General features: G+C 42.5%; 1 protein-coding gene across 1 annotated transcript in view; it reads left to right on the top strand.

The window, feature by feature from the left end:
- LOC134528263 (homeobox protein engrailed-1-B-like) overlaps window positions 1-11,946 on the top strand; it is a 78,539-nt gene extending 66,593 nt beyond the window's left edge. Inside the window, exon 3 of the mRNA XM_063361735.1 lies at window positions 11,579-11,946. Within this exon, the coding sequence (XP_063217805.1) occupies window positions 11,579-11,946 (368 nt within the window). The remainder of the gene's footprint in view (window positions 1-11,578) is intronic.
- Window positions 11,947-20,465: the final 8,519 nt, after the last annotated feature.

Raw genomic sequence — 20,465 nt, 5'->3', positions numbered from 1 at the left:
TTTGATTCGACGCTTTTTTGGTTAGGAGTTTCTCATTGGCCCAGAGTTCTCTGTAGAAACTGTGAGCCTACGTATCTTGAACTAAATCCGCGAGTTTTTCCGGTCTCTACCAATAACTGACATTTTAAAAATATGCTAAAATCATATCGTTCTCGTAAACTGTAACCTCCTCCAACTAACACCGTTTCCATGTAACATTTTTGCATGTACTACATACTATTATGTACCAAATAAAACAATCATACGTACACTTTTAAACATGCTTAAGGAAAAAATATCCCGTTCCAGGTCATTATTTTAATTTTACGTCCAACATGGTTACAATTGTAGAGTTTTTTTAGTGGCCGAACTTCAACAAAATGAAAAATAAATATATTGTTACAGGTATAATCTGGGGAGAAAAAATGAGTTCGTAAGGTACAGCCCAATTTATTGGTTCAGTTTTCATTTTCTTGGCTTCTAGGTGTAGGCCGTGTCAGGTAACTACACCCAGAAGCAAAGAAAATGCAGTCAATGGCCGTGAAAGCCTGCGATCTTTATGGTTCAGTTCTATTTATTACTAATGTCTACACCATAATTTTAATAAATGCACTCGAGATCTCTGTCTAAAACAATTATTCTTACGCAGGTCATTGAAACATTAACACATTCCAATGGAGCTTGGCTCGACAGTGGCTCGCTCTTCTGTCCGCTTCCTTCCCACACTCACCCACACCGCGCCGCAGCACAGTTCTCAACTATCGCTCGTCGCAACCGACTGGCTCGCCAGACCTTCACTCGCAGGTATCGCCTCCCGATAGCTCCGGCTCGCTCAGCAAGGGCCACTTGCCCTCTTCACCACTCGCTGATCACACGGGTATCGCCAGTATCACTCACAGAGGGGGAGACTCTCCGCTGCTCGTTCTTCGCTCGGAACTCTCGCGGAGGCCGGCGTCGCTGCTTTTATTCTCTTGGCAGACTTTCTGGAACCGACTGGGTGGGTTGGGAGTGTCGCGTCACCTTGGGCCGATCCGACGCCCGAAAAGTCAAGACAGGTGGTTTATATTCGCGCCACTCCGAGCGGCGGCCTCGGGAAACCCGCAGAATTCCGAGGCCGCTAAAAGGGTCATTGACAGTGGTCTGAGGTGGCACTGTGCGAGGGGATCGGAAGGAAGGAGAGAGTAGCGAGGACCCTTATAATCCGGCCAGGCACGCGCGGCATGCCTAACGTCAGTGCACGGCGCGTGACGTCAGTGGCCGTGCGTGGCCGCCAGCCAGTTCCGAACCTGGCGCGCGTCTCCCGTCTGCGTTCGTAACGGGGGGGGGGGGGGGGGGGGGGGGGCTGAATTGTACCTATCCCCTTGGAAAGAGTACCTTTCATACTTTTGGTGGCGGTAGTGTAGCTGGGTAGAAACTGGAAAGGTACCCTTTCCGATTTCTTAAAATGTTTCGGTTTTAATGCAAATATGCACTGGAAAGGTATCCCCTCGGAAATAGTACCTTTAAGGATTTTTCTCTTTCATAGTCCAATAAAAGACATAACTTAAGAACTAAGAAAGTGTTTTTTTTTTACATTTCATTTGAAGTAGTTTTGAATCATGTCGTAAGTAACGATTCATAGGTTAAGATCATAAGCAATATAAAAAAATACTTAACATATTGTGGGCGGTTGGTTGGTTTAGTATAGGTACATTAAAAATACTATGAAATCATGTGATACCACTACAGTGCATATTTGCATTAAAACCGAAACATTAAGAAATCGGAAAGGGTACCTTTCAAGTTTCTACCCAGCACCATTACCGCCACCAAAAGTATGAAAGGTACTCTTTCCGAGGGGATACAATTCTATCGTCCCTTCGTAACAATATAGCACCCACTTCTTGCATGATTTGCTGGCAAAATTGAATTTTTAACTTTTTTGTGCAGTATTTATATGGAGAACCACTTTGAATAAAAAACTGAACATTTTTGGGTTTAAAGGCATTGATGATGCTACTGCGTGGTACATTTCAAATTTAGTTCGGAAAATTTATCTAATTTTATTTAACCTTTTAAAATCATAATAATTCTGAAGATTTAAAAGGCTGGCTAAAAAAAATTTTTCTGAAACAAATTAACCATATTACATAGTAGCCAGCAAAATTGACTTCAAATCCTCTTTATCCATAATGCACAAAACAGTTGAATATTCATCTCTGCCAGTTAGTTATGCTAAAAGTATGCGATAGGCCTATATATATAAATTTTCATTTTGTGAAAGTTCAACCGCTCAAATAGTCGACGGGTTTAACCGTGTGGAACGTAAATATACTTAATATAATGACTATAACAGGACATACACCCTTAAAATGTGTTTATTGTCAATTTAGAACGGTTATCACGTGTCAGTTCTAAATCAAACTCGATTTCCGTCAGCGTTCACTGCAAAAATAAACTGAGGTAACATTCCCCTCACATGTAAGGAAAACAAATAAAACATTTTAGGAGTAAATCATCTTACAAATGTACAAAGTTTTTGCATGTAAAATTAGTGGAAAATTATCTCTCATCGAATGAAAAATTAGATAATGAATAATGTACATTAAGAGAATCTCATTTTCTTAATTATTTTTTAGAGAAAATATACTTAACACGCGAAAAGTTTTAGTTGAAATATTTCGTGGTGCCAAAATTGTATTGTTACCAACGTTAAAATGCAATAATTGTTACTACTTTTATTCGGATTCAAGTGGACTTGACGGCAGTGAAATCCATGAAACTACTTAATTTTACCTAGTGAAGCTTTCTCAGTTAAGGTGTCCCTTTTTTCGACAGGTGCTTCAGCGAACGGACAGACATTTACCACGGGAGCAGCAATCAAGGGAGATTGGGTAACACGGCCTCCCCCAACCCAATTATTAGATATTTAATTTCGTTCCTCCAAATAATATAACTAAATAGAAATTTATTTTAACTAACTACACCTAAAATTGTGTAGAATGAATGACTGAAATGTGTGATGTATGTAAATGATGATGCATGTTTAAGGGAACATTTTGTACAAATAGTTGTGTACACTGTAAAAATAATTTTTGTACTTCCGCAAGGATAGTCTTTGAAAAATTCGTTGCCGACGATATCACTTGTAAAATTAGTAAGGCGGAGCTTCGCACCATTTGCAATTGTACAAAGCTCTGCCTTGAAGTTTTACAAGTGATATCGCTGGCAGCTGAGTTTCCAATGATTTTTCCTTGTAAAAAGTACAAAATATGTTCACAGTGTAGGTTCGAAAATTAAAGTGAACATGAGCAGACGTCCTGGGGCAACTAGCGTGCTCCACTAACTTGTAACCCGAACCCTGGCAATATTTAGTAACCAGCATTTGTCACTAGTTCGCTCTGAAGCCCAGAGCCGCTGTTCTTAACACAGCGTTTGACAGATGGATGTTGTGACGTAATAAAAAAAACACTAATTCATGAAGCTCCAGACTGGTTAACCATGTACACATGGGCGTAAATCCCAAGGGTTTGGCACGGAGACCCCTTGGAATAAAAAAGCCCCTCCTCTGGGGGCTTGCTTGCGCTTGCAAAATCATAACTACAAAACGGGTATGAAAAATGAACTTTCACCCCTTACCTGCTCTTTCCCCCCTTCAACACAACGGGGAATCCTACAGATTTTCGCCCCTGCATGTAGGCTACCAACCAAATCAGCTGTTAAGGTCTTAGGCCGGCTGGCACAGTCGTGATTGAAGCAAAGGAAAGTTTTTGTTCGAAATTTACTTAACTTGAAAGAACGTTAATAGGGTAAAATTAAGTGTTTTAAGGGTTTCATTGAAGTTAACTGTACATGTATCCGAATGAAATCGGGAAACAAACATCACAGTCGATACAATTTGTGGCACTGTCCGAAATTGCGGTTAAATTATTATTATAGTTATTATTTTGCACTTGTTCAGTATATTTCGCTTAAAATATAATGGAGATGGTTTGCCGATGTGGACATGTCAAAACGCACGGCGCACGGGAGCGTAGTTCAGACCCCCCCCCCCCTTCTCCCCCTGCATCATTGCTGTCCCCGCTGACGTAATAATTTATGAACGCGCATTGTCAGAAATATGGGTACAATGGCGTGTTTGTGCGTGCGTGCATGTGTGTGAGGATCGGTTTAAGGAAGAGGGTGGGGGGGGGGAAGGTTTTTGGGGGTTTAGGGGGGCAGAGAATGAGATGGGCTCCCGGACGTGTCCACGGGACAATGGGATGAGGAAGGGCGGGGGGAGGGGGGGGGGGCTAGAAAGCCGCAAAACAGCGCATCCCTTACCGCACGGTAAACATTCGCAACATCTGCTTCCCTCTTCGACTCTTCGCATTTCATCCCCAAGGGATAGCAGGGAGTTGTGTGTGTGTAGCATGTACTCACTTCCCCGCGTTCGTTTTCGAAATGTATCCCTACCCCCCCCCCCCCCCCCTTCCCAACGCGGGCGGTCTTTGTCACGGAGACGCGTGACGTCAGAGGGCGGCTTTGTCCGGGCAACGGGCGTTTCGTCGCTTCGTCGTCGCCACGGTCAATGGCGAATTGCGAACCTTCCCGGTGTTTTCGTAGCTCCGCCGCGCTCTGCCAGAGATCCCCGGCGGACTAGTAGCTGTGAGCAGACGTATCGCGATACCAGCCGGAGACGCGGTAAACATCGAAGGCCGTTGAGAGAGATTCCTCCAGGAAAAAAAAAAAATGCTGTGTGATCACGAACACATTTTGACGTGACAACTTCTAATAAATCGATGAACGCCGGCTGCACGCACGAAAAAGTGTCCCGTTACGTACATTGTCCCATTACGCTGTGGCCCGTTACGCTCATCGTACGCTTGCGCCGAATCTATCTCTCTTCCACTCGATTGAACTGATTGACTGATTCGAGGCACATTAAACTTGAAACACTTCCATTCGTTTCCTACTTTTCCTATCATCGTCCTATCCTTAACAAAATAACACAGATTGGAAGAAGTTAAATAGCAAACATGTATAAAAGTTATAGTTTAAATAATCTCTTCGTTAAAGTAATAAACATATTTGAATTAATGAGTGCAAATAAAAGTAAATTTATTAATTAAATAGTAGATTTCATTTCACTACCTCTTTGTATCCATACAAAATAGTGATATTTCAATAAAAAGATTCAATTTTATTTATAAAAGTATGCAATCATTTCATCAATGTTTTGTTATGACGTTGTCACGTTAAACTATCGTCCGTAAACCGACTTTACAGACAACCAATTGAAGACGTTCTGACACACATTTCGGGCGGCATTTATCTCACTGGTGCCACGTTGTACACCATTCGGGTACATGTTGGTGGTGTGAAACGAATAAGAGGTTAGCGATGTAAGTTATCTGTAATAAGTATTAAATGAAATGAAATTTTGTCAGTGGTTCCATTTTCTTTTTACCATAGTTGTTAATGAGCCAAACCTATTTGCAATGAAATTTAATGCTAGCACTGTTATCGTAGCATTCTCATCTATGTTTTCACTTTTTGATATGGCAATACAGTGGCGACACAAATTTATTTTACTCCATTTTTCAAATTAAATAACTATAAAACAAATCACTAATATGTAAATTGCTTGAATTAAAATTTTTTTTTTTCAGTGAACAAAATTTTCATATTTCACTGTCAAAGTAGTTTATTTAACGCACACATAAAATAATATTCTGCGCTTGCTTACCTTTGACGTCACTGAACGTGGTTAACAAGTCTTGCGGACCATAACGAAACACATCGCCGCACGTTGGTTCGTATTCATGGTGTGCGGTGCGTGTTTCGTTGGAGCGTGGAGAACACCGAGTGTCTCTAGCTTGCGGGGCTGATCTGGCTTATTTCACGTCGCCTGCACCCCCTTCTACAACTCCTTCAACTGCAGGTTACTGCAACTAAATACTTCCACATGTACCACCAAAGGTTTGAGTCCGTTAGCAGATTCAAGATAGAAATTAATGGTGAAAATTATTTGTCATATTAATAATTCCTAATCACTTACTAATATTATTTATATTTAATTCATAGCCTACTTTATTACTGCAAAACTATGTTTATCGTTCAAAAAATGTTTACTTCAGTAGGAGGAGAATTATTATAAAAATTCTTTAATTATTGGATTTTGTAGGGCCTATTCATTTTTTTTTCATATTTATACATATGTATACAATTAAAAAAAACTTTTAAAAAATTGTTTTTAAAAAATCGTTATTGTAATCGACTATCGAATCATTAAAATTTTTAGAGCATAATTTTAAACTATATAATGAAATAACTCAGATAAAAGTGAAAAAAAAAAAAATTGGAAAAAAAAATTCCATCCCGGCTTTGGACCTGATTTTCGACAAGGAATTTTTACTAAAATGCTGGCAATCTCGTTAAAATTCATATGAAGTTTCTCTTTGGCTTTGTGAACTTTGGTTCGCTCCATCCGCAACTTCCATAAACAAAACGCGCGGATGGCACCAATGTGAACTGGCAGAATGCTGCAGGCTTGCAGGAACGTATCTAGACGCAGGGGGGCTCGGGGAAGGATCGCCGATACCAGCACTATGGCATGAAGTGCGAATTAAGCGCACTGACAAAACTACTAAGTAAAGTTACCGACAACTAGCGAGGGTGTTGACAAATAAAATAAACTTTCATGCAGAAACGATTGCACTACGATAGGAGACATTCGCCGAAAATTAAAATTCACACATGAAAATACAAAATTAAAAAAAATTAAACTCCAAAGAATTAAAATTGCTATAAAATTACTTAAATTGGCACATAATAACAGATCTGTGTCCTACCGATGGGCCGTCTCGGGGCATATTATAAACCGTAACCAAGATATCCATATTTATATGTACATTAGGGCTTAATAGAATACAACTAGATAAGCACAGACCATCATACAACGTATGCACCGAACTCAATCGGTGAATCGGCATATGCTGTTATGAAATTATGAGAGGCAAGACAAGACACGAGAATTTAAGCAAAAATATTTAGTTCAGCAACCAACATTACCCAAATTCCACATCACCACCACTGCCCTAAACTGATGCCACCAACAGTGACTTAAGGCTTCAAAAGCGTCTCATTGGAATACTTTCTCGGTACAACTTTTGTCCTTCCCTGCATTGCCGTATGCAAGCCCGTATATAAGAGTGCATGACGGCCTTTCGGCCTTCTTTACTCACCGGTCTCTTTGGAGATCCACAGTACATTTGACGACGGTTTCTGAGAACTGCCCATTTATATAATGTGCGTAAAAGCAGCCTCTAGCGATTCATTGGCTGAGGCCCGAGAATACATTGTGAAAGAACGCAACTAGACGAGTCACCGTACACTCTTATGCACGTACCACAAATTTGAATCGATGTATTCAATAATACTAGCCATTTTTAAAGTGTTTAGAGTCAACGTGCTTAAAGAATGTGGTTGAAAAACTTTTAAGTACACGTCCACCTCCTCATTAGGGAATTACTGAAATAAACTATAATCACTTTAGTGACGGCATTCCCTAATTGCAGCGCTCGTTGATAAGGCATAACAAATTGCATACGTATTTTCTTTTACTGTGTGGGCATATTTATAAAATAAATCACGGCACAACGCCGCACGATATATTGCCGCCACCAGTCATTTGATAACACTGTGGTACTGAAGATGCAGTAGTGTCACATCTGCAAAGGTTTTGGCATGTCTTTGTCGTCACCAATTGATGATGCTTCTGCTGCTGATGTTATGAAAAACTCTTGGCTGTAATTAAATTACTGGTTTAGTTAGGGATGGTCTTGAAGTCAGTTGATCCAAGTATCACCAAGTGCTTAAGGATGTGATACTGTTATTGCTTATGACCCTGTAGTTTGTAGATATTAGTGTTACCAAGTTATGCATAATGTGGTACTCTTATTGTGTTGGTTATCATTGTATAAGCATGGTCTGGCAGATGGTGGATCCTAGTGTTACCAAGTTCCTTAGGATGTGGTAAATTTTTTCCCTTGGTTATTATCATCGAGAGATGGACTTGAAGATTGTAGATCCAATGTCACCAAGTTTTGAAAGATGTGGACAATACTATTATCTTGGTTTTCATTGTTAAGTTATTGCCCTGCAGTGTGTTGACCCGGTGTCGTCGAGTGCTAAAGGTCCTACAGGTAGTTATCTTGTCCTCCACACCACAGTATCATCGCCTCATATCCTCACGGTGGTTGTTGAGGGTCCCCGGTCGCGCCGCATCAAGGGCTGAGGTTGTTTGTTGTCTTGTCCTCGCCGCAGTGTGCAAGGCCTCTAATACTCACGGTGGTTGTTGCAGGTCCCCGGTCGCGCCGCATCAAAGGCTGAGGTTGTTGTCTTGTCCTCGCCGCAGTGTGCACGGTCTCTAATCCTCACGGTGGTTGTTGCAGGTATCCGGTCGCGCCGTATCAAGGGCTGAGGTTGTTGTCTTGTCCTCGCCTCAGTGTGCACGGCCTCTAATCCTCACGGTGGTTGTTGCAGGTCCCCGGTCGCGCCGCATCAAAGGCTGAGGTTGTTGTCTTGTCCTCGCCGCAGTGTGCACGGCCTCTAATCCTCACGGTAGTTGTTGCAGGTCCCCGGTCGCGCCGCATCAAAGGCTGAGGTTGTTGTCTTGTCCTCGCCGCAGTGTCCACGGTCTATAATCCTCACGGTGGTTGTTGCAGGTCCCCGGTCGCGCCACATCAAGGGCTGAGGTTGTTGTCTTGTCCTCGCCGCAGTGTGCACGGACTCTAATCCTCACGGTGGTTGTTGCAGGTCCCCGGTCTCTCCGCATCAAAGGCTGAGGTTGTTGTCTTGTCCTCGCCGCAGTGTGCACGGACTCTAATCCTCACGGTGGTTGTTGCAGGTCCCCGGTCTCTCCGCATCAAAGGCTGAGGTTGTTGTCTTGTCCTCGCCTCAGTGTGCACGGCCTCTAATCCTCACGGTGGTTGTTGCAGGTCCCCGGTCGCGCCGCATCAAGGGCTGAGGTTGTTGTCTTGTCCTCGCCGCAGTGTGCACGGACTCTAATCCTCACGGTGGTTGTTGCAGGTCCCCGGTCGCGCCACATCAAGGGCTGAGGTTGTTGTCTTGTCCTCGCCGCAGTGTGCACGGACTCTAATCCTCACGGTGGTTGTTGCAGGTCCCCGGTCTCTCCGCATCAAAGGCTGAGGTTGTTGTCTTGTCCTCGCCGCAGTGTGCACGGACTCTAATCCTCACGGTGGTTGTTGCAGGTCCCCGGTCGCGCCACATCAAGGGCTGAGGTTGTTGTCTTGTCCTCGCCGCAGTGTGCACGGCCTCTAATCCTCTCGGTGGTTGTTGCAGGTCCGCGGGAGCGCCTCATCAAGGGCTGAGGTTGTTGTCTTGTCCTCGCCGCAGTGTGCACGGCCTCTAATCCTCTCGGTGGTTGTTGCAGGTCCTCGGTCGCGCCGCATCAAGGGCTGAGGTTGTTGTCTTGTCCTCGCCGCAGTGTGCACGACCTCTAATCCTCTCGGTGGTTGTTGCAGGTCCTCGGTCGCGCCGCATCAAGGGCTGAGGTTGTTGTCTTGTCCTCGCCGCAGTGTGCACGACCTCTAATCCTCACGGTGGTTGTTGCAGGTCCCCGGTCGCACCGCATCAAGGGCTGAGGTTGTTGTCTTGTCCTCGCCGCAGTGTGCACGGCCTCTAATCCTCTCGGTGGTTGTTGCAGGTCCGCGGGAGCGCCTCATCAAGGGCTGAGGTTGTTGTCTTGTCCTCGCCGCAGTGTGCACGGCCTCTAATCCTCTCGGTGGTTGTTGCAGGTCCGCGGGAGCGCCTCATCAAGGGCTGAGGTTGTTGTCTTGTCCTCGCCGCAGTGTGCACGGCCTCTAATCCTCACGGTGGTTGTTGCAGGTCCCCGGTCACGCCGCATCAAGGGCTGAGGTTGTTGTCTTGTCCTCGCCGCAGTGTGCACGGCCTCTAATCCTCACGGTGGTTGTTGCAGGTCCCCGGTCGCACCGCATCAAGGGCTGAGGTTGTTGTCTTGTCCTCGCCGCAGTGTGCACGGCCTCTAATCCTCTCGGTGGTTGTTGCAGGTCCGCGGGAGCGCCTCATCAAGGGCTGAGGTTGTTGTCTTGTCCTCGCCGCAGTGTGCACGGCCTCTAATCCTCTCGGTGGTTGTTGCAGGTCCTCGGTCGCGCCGCATCAAGGGCTGAGGTTGTTGTCTTGTCCTCGCCGCAGTGTGCACGACCTCTAATCCTCTCGGTGGTTGTTGCAGGTCCTCGGTCGCGCCGCATCAAGGGCTGAGGTTGTTGTCTTGTCCTCGCCGCAGTGTGCACGACCTCTAATCCTCTCGGTGGTTGTTGCAGGTCCCCGGTCGCGCCGCATCAAGGGCTAAGGTTGTTGTCTTGTCCTCGCCGCAGTGTGCATGGCCTTTAATCCTCACGGTGGTTGTTGCAGGTCCCCGGTCGCGCCGCATCAAGGGCTGAGGTTGTTGTCTTGTCCTCGCCGCAGTGTGCACGGCCTCTAATCCTCTCGGTGGTTGTTGCCGGTCCCCGGTCGCGCCGCATCAAGGGCTAAGGTTGTTGTCTTGTCCTCGCCACAGTGTGCATGGCCTCTAATCCTCTCGGTGGTTGTTGCAGGTCCCCGGTCACGCCGCGTCAAGGGCTGAGGATGTTGTCTTGTCCTCGCCGCAGTGTGCATGGCCTCTAATCCTCTCGGTGGTTGTTGCAGGTCCGCGGTCACGCCGCATAAAGGGCTGAGGTTGTTGTCTTGTCCTCGCCGCAGTGTGCACGGCCTCTAATCCTCACGGTGGTTTTTGCAGGTCTCCGGTCGCGCCGCATCAAGGGCTAAGGTTGTTGTCTTGTCCTCGCCGCAGTGTGCATGGCCTCTAATCCTCACGGTGGTTTTTGCAGGTCTCCGGTCGCGCCGCATCAAGGGCTAAGGTTGTTGTCTTGTCCTCGCCGCAGTGTGCATGGCCTCTAATCTTCTCGGTGGTTGTTGCCGGTCCCCGGTCGCGCCGCATCAAGGGCTAAGGTTGTTGTCTTGTCCTCGCCGCAGTGTGCACGGCCTCTAATCTTCTCGGTGGTTGTTGCAGGTACCCGGTCGCGCCGCATCAAGGGCTGAGGTTGTTGTCTTGTCCTCGCCGCAGTGTGCACGGCCTGTAATCCTGACGGTGGTTGTTGCAGGTACCCGGTCGCGCCGCATCAAGGGCTGAGGTTGTTGTCTTGTCCTCGCCGCAGTGTGCACGGCCTGTAATCCTCACGGTGGTTGTTGCAGGTCCGCGGTCACGCCGCATCAAGGACTGAGGTTGATGTCTTGTCCTCGCCGCAGTGTGCACGGCCTGTAATCCTGACGGTGGTTGTTGCAGGTCCCCGGTCGCGCCGCATCAAGGGCTAAGGTTGTTGTCTTGTCCTCGCCGCAGTGTGCACGGCCTGTAATCCTCACGGTGGTTGTTGCAGGTCCCCGGTCGCACCGCATCAAGGGCTGAGGTTGTTGTCTTGTCCTCGCCGCAGTGTGCACGGCCTCTAATCCTCACGGTGGTTGTTGCAGGTCCCCGGTCACGCCGCATCAAGGGCTGAGGTTGTTGTCTTGTCCTCGCCGCAGTGTGCACGGCCTCTAATCCTCACGGTGGTTGTTGCAGGTCCCCGGTCGCGCCGCATCAAGCGCAAGGACAAGAAGCCCGAGGAGAAGCGGCCGCGCACGGCGTTCAGCGGCGAGCAGCTGGCGCGGCTCAAGCACGAGTTCTCGGAGAACCGCTACCTGACGGAGCGGCGGCGGCAGGAGCTGGCGCGCGAGCTGGGGCTGAACGAGGCGCAGATCAAGATCTGGTTCCAGAACAAGCGCGCCAAGATCAAGAAGGCGAGCGGCCACAAGAACCCCCTGGCGCTGCAGCTCATGGCGCAGGGGCTGTACAACCACAGCACGGTGCCGATCGACGAGGAGGAGGAAGAGGCCATTTTGAGCGCCACCGCGGCGGCGGCGGCTGCTGCTGCGACGGCGAAGAACTGAACCGCCGGAGCAGAGCACCTGCCGGGAAGCGCGGTAGCGAGGTCTCGTCACCCACATACATGGTGTCCTCAATTGCGTGACAACGCTCGCTTTAAATATCAGCGTCAGTGACACTTACCAATAAAATAAAACATGGACCTTTTTTTCCAGACAGACACAATCTAAACTGTGAAAAAAAAATGATTTTAAAGCCGTGTTTTGTTATACATTCTCTTTGAATTTCAAGAAAAGATATATTCAAACAGCCAAATGTAAAATAAACGTGCCATATAGTAGATGAAACATACCTTAATTCCTCATAGGCTTTACTGGCGAAAATATAACAGAATCCTAGGCTCGCTCTGCATATGTAAGTCACTCTGCGGCTGAAACCCGTCAGTGTGCGCTGTCACTGTTGCCGACTTTGAAAACACACAAATGTCTCGAGGTCGTCCAGGTGGTCATCTGTCACGGGCACAGCGAGACGTGACTACGAAGTGCTCCGAAGTTGATCGGTGTTCGGTAAAGGCAAATGCTTGACCTTTTCTTCGGTGGATGCCAGGAAAAGTGTTGACAACGTGAAAACGTTTGTGAGGGGGTTCACCTTTATGGGAAGTGTTTAATAAAAACCATTGTATGCTTGCGAAATTAAACGTGAAAATTATATATATATATATATATAAATAAGTGGAGTGTCACGAGCATCGTTTAAAGTTGACAGTTGCCTAAATGTATTACTTGCTTTAATGTAAGGACGGTTTAAAACCGAAAAACTGTATTAAGTATTGTGTTGAACAATCACTCCCAGCACACAAGAGTCCAGCACATTGAGGAATAACAGAAGTCCAGTTCCAGTTCTTGCATTGTTTAATTATGTAATTGATCCATAATATTTTTAAAACTTTTTTTTGTATAGTAAAATGAGAAAACTGATTAATGTTTGAGAGTTATTTGCTATATTTTTATTCATTATATAGTTATACAGCTATAAAGGGAAGTATTTTATGTTCAAATGTTTTCATTAATGTAAAAACTACGTAGAACCTACATTTGTTTATTAAAATGTAAATTGCTGTTGTCTTGTGGCTTTATAAGTATAGATATAAAATTCTACACATTTAAAACCTAAAATTTTGAGCATCTACTTATTTTAAGTAGTGGAAAAGTGCAATATTAAAAAGTTTGATTTAGAATTTTCAAATTGTTATTTATATAGTGTGAAAATGTATGAATCCAAAGAAATTCTTCTGCAATAAATAGGTTTGAACTAAGTCTAAGTTATTACAATATACACTTAAGATACTTATTTCCACCTAATGTTACAACTGAAATTTAAAATTTTCTTGTGTATAATGTAAATGTTTTTCAAAAAGTGACACAGGCAATCTTCCACTCAAAGAAATAATCATTTTCAAGCCTGTATTACATAAGAACAACATTAAAAGCTGTGTTTTGATATTGACGGCAAAATACCTAAACAGAATTTAATGTAACTACTAGATCTTAATTTCAATTTGTCTTGAAAGTTAAACATTGTAATAAAAATTTATCATTAAATTTATATTAAAATTTATATAATTTGGTGGAATCAGATTTTATTATTAACTTAACATATAGCAGGAAATCTTCCAGAAATAAAAATTTCATTGGTTGAATTCTCCCAGCTTGAAGAGGTACAAGATTTCAATACGAATTAATCTTTAAGTTTGAGTGTAAATTACTCTAATTTAAATTAATCTTGTCTTGGACTGTCCACTCGAAACTAAAGTATCACTAACCAACAGAGTAAAATCATAGGACCCTAAATTTAATAGCTTTGTCAGAACCTAAAAATCTGTTTTCTTAACAAAACTTCAATTTTATAGGTTATAATAAAGGAAACCAAGAAAATACTACACGAATATCCTCATACACTGCCCCGAAAAAAATAGTCATAGCCGTGAGGGTAAAATGTCTCACGTAACCTTTCTGAAGTTAGACTTTTCTTAAATAAGTGGTAATTATTATGTATTTTTCAGTCACTATTTTTTTCCTGTCAACATGTAAACAATTAAATGTGATTGATAATGTTCGTAAACATACAACATGTATTGCTTTGCAAGTGACGTTTGGTAAATGGGCACAACTGATACTATTTTTGAAAACAGTCGAATATTAGAAAGTCACATAACACAAGCTTTATCTTAAAACTAATTAAAAGATAAAGAGACATTATTTGTGTTAAGTACTGTTGTAATTCAAACAATCGATGGAAGTAGTTAATGCAAAATCTCACTTCAACAACCCCATGCACAAAATTAACAAAGTTTGGCAGAAACGTAATGATCAATAATTTGGGTGGTAAACACTAAAAAAAAAAAATACATTCTGATATGGGTACTTTATTATAAACGCCCAAAATACTTGCACACTCAACAAGTGAAAAGTAAACTATAGCATGTAAGTGCCAATCCTTTTGAGCTGATTACTTTAGTATTACAGGATACACTTCATATGAAAATAGAGTTAGGTTTGGGCATAGCACACTCAAAATTTTTGTAACTAACTTTTTATGTATAACGATGCAAATACATACATCTATGAATGTTCTGGTAAAAAATATATTGTTGCCTAAACGACGTTTTATTTTGTACATCGACAAAAAATTATATTTGATCTGACAAACACATATTGAGTCAAAGAATGTAGCCTATTTCATTACGCTAAAGAAAGGAGTTTTTCCTATTCCTCCATTTGTTCAAAGTTGAAGTAATGTATATTTTCTTAAATGTCTGGAGCCAGTAATCGTTTAAAAAATGCCAAATTATTCCAGAGATCCACCCAAGTTAAAATCCAACGTACACTGATAACTATCTTAACATAAATCGAGGTTAAGTAAACAAATAAATATAAAAGGAAACAAAATATTTATTAGTATAAAACAAAAATAAAAAAATGGTAGCACCCATAAATACATGAAAATAAGATTAATTGTAGACCAAACCATTGAATATTCTCTTTTAAAAAAGTTATATTAACAAATATTTTTTATATATTCGACATTAAACCCAGAAATTAACTCATGTCACCAACATGTTCAAATATTTTTAGGTATGATTCAGTAATATTTGTCGTTATTAGGCATAAACTGCGTTTCGATTTGTGAGAAGATCAATTATGTAGTAAAAAAGCACGAAAAAGTTATTTTTATATATTTTTCATTTATAAATTTTACACATTTAAAATCCTAATACAAAATACAAATATAAACTCACCATGCAAGCATATAATTTCACGTTACCTTCCATAGGCTGGGCACTAAAGGAATCCAGTATAAAAAGTCTGCAAGTAGGTGGTTAATTCCCTGCTTTCATGTCAATCACCAAATTCAAATTTTAATTGTTTCCCTCGTAGCTTTCAGTGCTATCAATGTTGCACCCACATAGAGTATTGGAGGAAAGGTTGAGCACAGACATTACTTTCAGACATAGTATTAAGAGTATTTTTTTACTGATTATTCATGGAAAATATTCTTAAATGAATGTAAGTAATTACGTGATTTATCAAACCCTCATTAGATTATTATTTCATAAGAGAACAAAATAATGAATCAAAATTAACTACACTGAAAAAATTGGTAACGTTTTTGACGTGACAACATCTAATAAATCGATGAACGCCGACTGCACGCTGGAAAAAGTGTCCCGTATCGCACATTGTCCCACTACGGATGTCCCACTACGGATGTGCCCTGTTATGCTCATTGTACGAATGAGTGACATCTCTCTTCCACTCGATTGGAACAACCATCGATTTGACTTTTCAATCATATTTTAGTCGTTTGAATTATTAATATTATGTAATTTAACGATCGTCCACCTATTTTCAGCATAATCGGAACGGTTATTTAAAAGTAATTTTGAATATTCAAATACGTTTTTAACTAACAATGGTGTTTTACAGTTACACATAATTCAAATTACACCCGGGATATTTTGCACAATGTTTTAAAAAATATTGTAACACATTATAAATAAGTTTGGTGTATTTGGGATGCGTATTTGTTATAAAATCGTATTATAAAAACGAAATAATATTATTCCCCTATAGTGCTGCTATCTACGGTGACGGACGCGAACCGAACGAATCGCGCTATCTATCCACGACATGTGAACTGTTTCGTCGACTGTTTATAAAGTGAAGTGAAAAGTTAATGTGGTTTTCATTGCTTATTACAACAATAATTTCGGCAATAAAGGTTAATTATTCTTGCATTTTAAAAATCTGATTACTAGTATAATTTCAAGTATTTATTATTTTATTATTAAAATAAAAATAATTCAATTTTATTCATAAAAGTATGCAATCATTTCATCAATGTTTTGTTATGACGTCATGTTAAAGTATCGTCCGTAAACCGACTTTACAGACAACCAATTTTTAAACATGAAATGGGAGTTATTAACAATGTATGGGAATTTTAGCATAAATATGTTTTAGATTTTCTATGCCTATATGTTTCCCCTAAACAAATGTATAATTTATACCTAACTTAGGTTCATAGGAAATATCTATACGTATGCAAACAGATTGAAACCCGAACCATCTTCGATGTCCTGTCATTGGCCACGAGGACAACGGGATCTGCTCTGGACACTGTAAATCCTTTTCATAAATGTAACAGAAATATTCATGTAACATTACAGATATTTGTTAATTTGTATGAAAACAACTGTATCAGTACAATATAGTGTTCGCAGTAATACTTGGTTCGGATTCTCACCCGGGCATGTATGCTTTGTGTTGTCCGAGTGCCTCCAACAGTAAAAGTTTTTTTGTAAACCTCTCCTTGAATAGGTTTACAGTATTAAATCTTTCGTTTTATCTCAAACCAACATAAGCACAAAATTTGTAATTGGTGGTTAGCTGCATTAAGCAAGCTAACGTGACAAACACACAATTAAAATATAAAATGATGCCCCAATTTTCGTAAAACAAAAATCAGTTTGATCTCAAAAAACCTATATAACAAGTTATAATACATTTCTTGTAGTATGAAAACTATTTATTGGTGACTGGTTTCCAAAGGAATCGTTTGTAAAAATACCGAAGATTTTTTTTCTGTGTATACTGTATCAATTACCGTGAGTGCCAGAAGCGGTATTTAGGCACCAGGAAGTATTAAGGGGAGGGCGAATGTTCTTATTCCCGCCTGGAACTTCCATTGGCGACGCTTGGAGCCATTACGAATCCTTCCCCTGGTTTTCTGAAGGCGCCGTCATTGGGGCTAGGACCTGCAATAACTCCTTTCTCCAAGTGTCCTTCTAAGAATGAACAAAATCCTTTCACACTGCTTTCAGTTAACAGATTCCCGCAAATGTACAAAGGGGGGCTGGTAGAAGATGCTACAGTTGAACGCAGTGGCGGATCCAAGGGGGGGGGGGGGGGCACCAGGGGCAATTGTATGCTACATTAATATTGTCGACAAAAATGATTGTTTCTGAAACCAGAAAAATATTTAAATATAAATAATGAATATCTTGTAGAATCATAAAATCTGGTGGTTGGATGTTATGTGTAGTGTGAGTAGATAAAATTACTAAATTTGTATTTAATGACATTTTTTCTCTGGCTTCTCTGAAATCCTAGAGTGCCCCCTCCGAGATGAACCTCTGGATCCGCCACTGGTTGAACGTCACGTGACCACGTATAAAAATTAATTAAGACGATTGGACAGCGAAGATTTCACCAGTTTCCAAATCAGCTGTTCCAAAACCTGCAGAACTCTAGTGGCTCACCCGATTGTCAATAATGTTTGCTAAGACGGAGCTCTTTGTCCGGAGGCCCCGAGTTGTCCTCCAGAGCGTGCTGCACCTCTCGGGCTGGGCGGCTGCAGTCCACTGGCTCGTCGGCGTCACTCTTCGGCGCGAGCTGGTGCGGCCCCTCCCTTGGTGCGGCCGCTGGTCGACTCGTGCTGTCTCTGGCCTGCTCGCCGGCGAAGCCCGCTTGTTGCGACTGCTTCTGGCTCGTTGCACGGCTTGAATCTTCGTCTCCTGGCGTCTCTGCAGAACTCGTCGTCCGAGGCAAAGTTATGCTCGTGGCACCTCTTCACACGTTCTGACGTCTAGCACCGCTCAGTCTTGTGCCGATTTCTTCCCCGTCAGAAAGCGATAATAACCAGCCCACTGACGGGTCACTATGCTCTGGCGTTGCGTCTTACGTCACCACGTAATCTTCTTGACGTCTCTCGGTCCTCTGCGTCTGATCCGTGCCAACGTCTGCGTAAGTCTCCCGACGCGTCTTCCGCTTCCGTGACAAAACCGCGCTTTGCTAAGTCTTGTCTCACTTCTTCTTGCAGTGACTCGGAGTCGGTAACTGTTGCCGTCTGCTTCTACCGCGGCCCCTTTTTTTATGCAGCTGGCCCCATGGCGGTTGTGTCGCAATACGTCACAACCAATCAGAAAGTTTTATTCAAAAAATATCTGCATTGCAGATATTGGTGTGGCTGGTTGCATAACTCGCGGGCGTTCCACCGGTTTATCTACGGTGGTTGCCTACCCATCAGGGATACAGCTCGTTCGCCACCAGGAGTCTCTAGACTGGCTAAGGGTGTGGTGCTGCTGGTCACACCACAACACGGTGTTAAATTGAAAATTTGAAAATAATTTAAAATGTCGTCTCACATTACATGACTCGTAAATTTGTTCAGAATTATAGGAAACTGAAGTTGGAGACAAGCTCGCGTCGCAAGGAATCCAAAAAAGCATCAAACGTCCAGTGCCGAGAAAAACAGAGAGCTAAGGCAGCGTTGAGAATGACGCTTATCCCGACTGCGCCTTAATTTTTTTTTAATAAATGTTAATATTTCATTTGTTTTTGACGTGACAACGTCTAATAAATCGATGAACGCCGGCTGCACGCACGAAAAAGTGTCCCGTTACGCACATTGTTCCGTTACGCTGTGTCCCGTTACGCTCATTGTACGCTTGTGCCGCATCTGTCTCTCTTCCACTCGACTGTTTATAAAGTGAAGTGAAAAGTTAATGTGGTTTTTCATTGCTTATTACAACAACAATTTCGGCAATAAATGTTAATTATTCTTGCATTTTAAAATCTGATTACTAGTATAATTTCAAGTATTTATTCTTTTATTATTAAAAAAAATGATTCAATTTTATTCATAAAGTATGCAATCATTTCATCAATGTTTTGTTATGACGTCACGTTAAACTATCGTCCGTAAACCGACTTATAGACAACCAATTTTTTTTTTTTTTAGTTATTTATGCCACCATGAACCATCCTTTCCCATGAACGAGGTTAAATGCCGAAAAATGCAACTTCTTCGGTTTTAAAGTGGATACGCTCTGTTGTGGTGACATACAGAATAAAAAAATATATATATATTTTTTTTTCAAGACACAGAACTGACCTACTCGATTCCTCTTGCTTTCAGTACATTATTGTACTGTTTGGGAACTACTGCGCCGACTGTATACTTAGGTGCTGCGCCTTGACATTACAATGCACCTCCTACCTTTTGTTCGCGAAGTCTCTTTTAACCACAACCTCACGTGAGTGCATGCGGTCACGCAGGTCTGCTGGGTATCCGACTGCACGAATACTGGTCACTCCCTGATCCACACTCCCCCCCCCCCCCCTTTTATCAACAGTGGCGGCGTACGAAGCAAATAAAGGAAGGTTTTCTCGTTCTTACCTCGCACGGATACGCACAGAAAGCAACAGCGATGGGACCATAAGCACAGCCGGGATTTGTGGCTGAGATGTGCTGGTGGAAGCTATAAGAGAACAATTTTCAGTGGCCTGTTTCTGGGCTCTGAAGGGACCCAGAGTGATGTGGCAGTAGGCCGAAAATCATTGGACCGAAATACATTAGACTGAAAGGCACTAAACCGAAAGCACTAGACCAAAAGACACTAGGCCGAAAATCATTTATCTGATATTGGTATATATGACGTTGTTAAATTACGTCACTGTTTGACCAATTACCAAGAAAGATGTTTATTTTTTTCATGGTGAAGGGGTTTATGCTGTCTTTTTTTTGTAACTCTCTACTAGATGGCGCTGCAGCGCATCAACTTCTATACCGCGTTCAACCGATCGGCATGGGTAAATTCATTTCTATAAAAGAAAATCATAGGACATAGTCATATGTGTGACATTTCTCTATGAACGCTACACGGTCATATAGTAAGGTTTGGCAACTTCCTATCCTCCTCGGCGAGACCCGTCCGCTTAGTGGAGCTCGCGGCGGCTAGCGAACTAACGGCGCTAATAACAGTTCAGTTTTGAATTTACTTAATACATGGCCCGGGACACGCCGGGTTTTGAACCTAGTAGAATATAAAACTGGAACTTTTTAAAATTTAAAGTCAATTAAACTGGTTACTATGTGATAAGGTTTAATTTGATTCTACAAAAATATGTATTAAATTTTACTTAGGCTTTTAAAATCCACAGAACGTTTATGTTTTTAAAAGGCTGATTAAAATTAAATAATTATTTTTAAAAAACTTCCACCACACCACGCAGTTGTCACC

This window comes from Bacillus rossius, chromosome 1, assembly GCF_032445375.1.
Source record: "Bacillus rossius redtenbacheri isolate Brsri chromosome 1, Brsri_v3, whole genome shotgun sequence".
In the NCBI taxonomy this organism is placed as follows: Eukaryota; Metazoa; Arthropoda; class Insecta; order Phasmatodea; family Bacillidae; genus Bacillus; species Bacillus rossius.
The sequence above is the reverse complement of the archived record's forward strand: the minus strand, read 5'-3'. Positions and strand labels throughout refer to the sequence as shown.